The sequence below is a fragment of the Adiantum capillus-veneris genome, chromosome 29, assembly GCF_014529385.1.
Source record: "Adiantum capillus-veneris isolate H3 chromosome 29, ASM1452938v2, whole genome shotgun sequence".
NCBI classification, from domain to species: domain Eukaryota; kingdom Viridiplantae; phylum Streptophyta; class Polypodiopsida; order Polypodiales; family Pteridaceae; genus Adiantum; species Adiantum capillus-veneris.
Window position 1 is genome coordinate 108,665,468 of NC_140959.1, and position 5,726 is coordinate 108,671,193.

The 5,726-nt window shown below is 44.0% G+C and overlaps 1 protein-coding gene across 1 annotated transcript; it reads left to right on the forward strand.

The window, feature by feature from the left end:
* Positions 1-274: 274 nt before the first annotated feature.
* LOC147419729 (uncharacterized) lies at positions 275-1,191 on the forward strand. Its single transcript, XM_086506383.1, has 2 exons — positions 275-963; positions 1,053-1,191. Exons 1-2 carry the CDS (start codon positions 703-705, stop codon positions 1,182-1,184), a joined length of 393 nt encoding a protein of 130 aa, XP_086362509.1. The 5' UTR covers positions 275-702; the 3' UTR covers positions 1,185-1,191.
* Positions 1,192-5,726: the final 4,535 nt, after the last annotated feature.

Here is a 5,726-nt window from a genome sequence, read left to right on the forward strand (position 1 = left end):
TTAAACAACTGTGTTCTGACGCTTTATTTTACTTTCTTTGTGCAGGACTTTAGTATGACAGATTAGTTTCCAGATCCCGCTTCTATGAGTGCAGAATGGGCTTCGTTACATGGATGACGCCTGCTCAGATGGCAGAGGCTTCTCAGTACTGGGTAGCCAGAGGCACAGGTACTACGCCTCCGAGCTTCACACCCGAGGGTCCGACGCCTAGGGAGGGGACGCCTATGAGGGGGGGGACGCCTATGGGTACGACGCCTTCTTCTCCCATCACGGCTGCTTCAACACCTAGGGGTGGGACAAAGGCGGGTACGTCCTCATCTCCGCAGCACAGGCGCACTCTCCGGTCTCAGCGATCGTCAGGTGGAGGTGGTGGTTGCTGTGGAGGAGGGTCCACAGATGCTTCGACCCCTCCTCGCTCACGACCCCCGTCCTACCCAAGCACATCTCTCGACACACCTCTTGGCACACCTCGGACACCTTGGGGGGCACATGATCCTAGTGCCTCCAAGCTCTATACTGTACGGGGAGATGGTTCTGTTGACATGGATAGAGTCAGGACTGAGATGAGATAGCGGATTCGCCAGCTCGCGGAGCTACAGTTTTCGACCAGCATTCTGACGTCTTGGGATCAGCAAGAAAAGGACAAAGTCACTTACATAGTGGAGACCATCCAGAGAGAGTACCAGCCTGCTCCGAGTTCTGATGTTGTTCCGAGGAGGTGGATCAAGGGTGTTGTACTGGACACCCATGAAACATCGACGAGATGCAGCTCGGAAGGCTTTCAGGACTGGCTCACCGAAGCCTTTGGGCATCCCACACGAGACGTGGCTGCAGATCAGGGAGGATGAGCAGACAACGGCCATGCGATTCAGACAGCAATGTGAGGCAGCGCAGATACGACAGATGACCAGGGGGACATCTCATCTTAGCAGCGGAGGCTTCGACACCTTTCGCTATGAGTTTGTGAGTTTCTAATCCAATCTTAACTATGGCGTTTTTAAAAATGCGATGAATCATGTATTCTTATTACTCTGATTTTTGTATAAACGCAGAATCTTGCGATGCATCGAGCCCCGACACGTCAGGAGGAGTCAGATGGATATCGCAGAGGTATCTATGAAGTATTGAATGATCTTGATGCTTCAGGAGAGCCTGTAGACTGGGCGGCCTTACAATCTCGCTGATCACTTGAGGTGAGACGTTAATATGTGTGAGTTGATTTAATTAAGTAAGTATATGTGAAGTAATATCAATACTAATTTTGTGAGTTGTCCTATGTGCAGGTTGTGACGCCTAGTCATCAGTGGACCGGATTTCATATATATGCTTTGTGAGACACAGACACGCTTCTGTGTCTTCTTTTGTATAGACATATATATATATAGTTATGATTATTGTTCAGACAGTTATTGTTTTCCTTATGGTTATGGTTATTGTCATTGTCATTGTCATTGTATAGACATGGTTATTTCTCCTATTCTTGTATAGACATAGATATGGTTCAAGTTTTGTTTATGGTTATGTTTAACTTTCTGGTTATGCTTATGGTTATTGTTAATTTTGTTTCTGGTTATGATCAAAGTGGTTATATTGGTCGATTATGGTTTTAATTTATGGTTATGCTTTTAAGTTATGGTTATGGTTCATTATGGTTATGCTTTTAAGTTATGGTTATGGTTCGTTATGGTTATACTTTTAAGTTATGGTTATGGTTCGTTATGGTCATTGGCCTTAAATCTCATGTGAGATCCTACATGGATAGCATGTAGGAGGCGTATACATGATTTTTTTTGTTGAAAAGTTTATGTAAAAACGAAGGGAACTCTGTCGAAATTTCTACGAGAGCACGGTTGATTTTGGTGCTGCTTGCTTTCTTGGGCAGAGGGCAAGAAGTCTGGCTGTGGTGGCTGTGTCCATCTTTTCACTGGGCACAGGCCAGGCTACCTGCCCTCTGCCCAAGAAAAAAATTTTCTGTTATGGTCGTCGATATCCGCGTCGCTATCTCTGTCTATATAAGCGTCTATATACGTGTCGCTATCTGCGTCGCCAATAAACCCTTTCCACGCGTATATCGACGCTCTCTGCGACAGGTTCACAAGGACACATATAGCGACGTTAAGCGTCGCCATATACGTCGATAACACCTTTTTTTGTTGTAGTGTTTGTGCTCCTTGTGACCTAGGTGATGCTATGAAGATGAAAGCTTCATGCATCACGAGCATAACATAAACTTTGTGAAAGCATTAACCATCCCCGGCTTCAATCCCAAGGCCTCAAACTCCTTCAAAGGTGGAGGGAGATAGCAGGGAATGAGGGTAGGGAAGAGGAAGAAGAAACATTTCATAGGAGAAAGAAATAGTTCCTCACTTATCATCACTCGTCTTGCTTAGCATAGCATACTAGCATAGTAATGAAGATGAAGAAGATGGCAAGCTTAAACATTGAAGCGTGGCTCTTGGTTGGATTTGCATTCCATAGAACCGAGTGCCTGAAGTGGGATGAGATGATGAGGTGGGCACCGTTTTGTCGCCAGGCCGTGAGGCAAGCAAGAAGAGGGGAGACGAGAGATCACGTGGGGTTTTTTGGCCACATCCACGAGCAGGAAGTAGCCGAGAGTAAGTGAGAGAGGGCTTTGCCCTGTGTATAAACCAGTGAGGAGAGAGATTGGGAGAGAGAACCCCTCTGTGGGCTAGCGGGAGTAATCGAGAGTGAGAGAGAGAGAGAGAATGAGGGCGTCCTATTTTGCGCTGCAGGGAATCAAAAAAAGGGTAATAAGAAAAAAAAGACTCATTAATGTCATCTAAGGGGGCTCACCCATAGGGCATAGAGAGGTTGTGATTGAGTGAGATTGAGAGAGGGAGAGCTACTCTGCATAGCGACATGTATTGAGAGAGCAAGAGGTTGCCAAAGGAAGACGCCATGCAACGTAGAGAAAGGGAGATGTACGGACATGTCTTTTCATGGCCATATTTGATATATATCTATATATATATATATATATATATATATATATATATATATATATATATATATATATATATATATATATATATATATATATAGAGAGAGAGAGAGAGAGAGAGAGAGAGAGAGAGAGAGAGGAGACTTTGATGAGAGAGAGAGAGAGGGCCATTGAAGGCTATCGAGAGCATGAAGAGAGAAATATTCCATGTCTGGGGAGTGTGTGAGAGAGAAAGAGGATACTTGTCGAGTTGCTGATTGAGAGAAAGGAGGGGATAAGAGAGAGCCGAGAGTAAGCCAAATCTATGCGCTGTCCTATTGGGTGTAAGCCAATTGCAAGTGCGTTGCCCTATAGGGTGTAAGACAAAAGATAAGTTTTGTTGCGTTTGTTGTAAAAACAATTCCAATATTCATAATGACATATTAATTTCACATTTCTCGTGCTCATATCATCTTTCTCTCTCTCTTTTGAAATAAAGACAACATTAAGTTTTTCTCTCTCTCTTTTAATGAATGGTGAAGTGATCACTTCGTTTGTGGATTATCATTGATACGATCTGACACTGAGACTGCATTGCTTATTCCTTGGCAGCAGATTTTAGCAACAGATCTCCAGCCATAGTTCCTTGTTGGTGGGCTAGGGTTGGGGTTTTGAGTATTATCATTGCTTGGTTTTTCTTGTGTGGGTGTGCTCCATGGCCCAAGCCTAGAAAAATATCCATTAGTGGCACGCCCGATGGGACACAGCTTCTAGTATCTTTGCTTGGGTGAAGTACCTGCGATTCCCATAGATGGAGCTAGTTTTTTCTTTTTGCTTGTATTTGACTTTTAGGCTGGTTTCTTTCCTCGCGGACATCTTGCATATCTAGGCAGGAGGATTTTAAAAAAAGGGTTATTTTAACGTCTGTTGCTACCTAGAGCTTGAGCGTTGATGATGATGTTGGTGAGCGTTTAGGTTTTTATAGAATTTGGGATGAATTTTTAGCCCATTTGAGCGATGAAGTGGATGAAGACAATGGCATTTCCCTTGAGGATATTGCTTCAAGAAAAGTTTATAGGGAGAGTGAGACTCTTGATGAGTGCATTTGGGATGTCTTTTTAGCCAATTTAGTGGATAATGCCACTTTTGACCAATGTCTTCTTGGAGGAGCAGAATGTTGACCTACCTCTTGTTCTTTCCCACCCTCCCACCCTTGTTCATGAGGTGCAATGGGGGGGGGGGGGGGGGGGGGGGGGGGAGGTTACCGCTTCTTTTGACCATATTGATGATGTGATACAACCTTTAGAATGGGTGGCGTTTGTACCAGGAGTTAAGCCATTTGTTGCAGTCATGCCTTTTGAAGAAGATATTCTTATTCAAGATGTTCTTGATGCTTCTAATTTTAGCTCTCTTGATATTCCTAATGACGATATGGTTACCATTGAAAATGTTCTTAAGGAAGAGAAGCTTGATCCTCTAGTGGCAGATCCCGTGGTTACTGATGTTCATGTAGATCCCCCACCTATTGTTCTCCAAGTTAGGGAGAGACCTATTGACCAGTTGACACTCTATGATGGAGTTGGAGCTGATGCAGCTGATTCTCATTTATTGCGATTTGTGCAAGCTGGTTGGTTTGAGGGTTATGACAAGCCTGATGACCTCATGCAGTTCTTTCTTGCCTATTTGATTGGTGTAGCTATGCAATGGTACCATAGTATACTGCAACATTCTCCACATTTGATGCAGACTTGGGATGGCATAGGTCGAGATTTTGTTGCTAGATTTTTCCCTATTTTGCCTTCTAATTTAGCGTTTGGGAACCTGCTAGACTTCTTCCAAGGGGAGGGTGAGTCAAGTGCTGAGTATGTTAATCGTTTTCAAGGATTCAAGAGGAAGCATTGTGACCCCTATTCTTTTGATGAAAGGGTTTTAATGGAATGTTTTCTTAAGGGAATTTTGAGGGATATCCAATTCCATGTGAGGTTGTCAGATCCAAAGACACTTGAGGATGCATATGCACAAGCTCAGGTCGTGGTGGAGGGGGGGGGCCTAAGTGCCAGGTGGTCTGCTCAACACACCACCACAACTTCACCATCCGGTAGTAAGAACTTTGCACAGGTAGTGTGTGGCACACTGACAATGAGCTCGATAGAGAATACATTCCACCAGGGCACACCACCAATGCCAGCGTCAAGTTTGCAATGTGTGGGTAGGTCTGCCCACACAAGTCGCACACCACCAAGCCATTGATCAGGCTCCATCTTCCCAATGTGAGAGAGAGAGACCCAACCAAATAATGGATCACTCAAAGGCTCTTGCAATGCACAAGACCATGCGTAAGAAGATTGATTGAGTTTTCAACGACTTCAAAATTAAAACTAGATACCAAAGTGTCATAAACTCACTCAAGATTGAATTTTATGTCCATGAGCGCCTTTCATAGATGGTCTATATCAGCAAGTACTATAATATGTACAATAACCACTCCAACACTCACAATTTCTACCATTTTTGCATCAAAGTGAGCCAAACCTGCATCACATCCAAAATTTATCAATTGTAAGGAACCCTTAAAATTTAAACAAAATGCATTGGCTTGTAATTTCATTTTTTATCGAGTGGAAAGGAAGCAAGTGGTTCGGGTGGCCTCATTGAAAGTGGGATGCTCCCTTGCTTTGGATATGGTACACATCAAACCCTTAGATCTTGAACCATGAGATGGAGTTGGCCTCTGTGATTCCGAGTGTCTCTCGGAGTCACCCTGCTCATAAACTGACCCGCCACC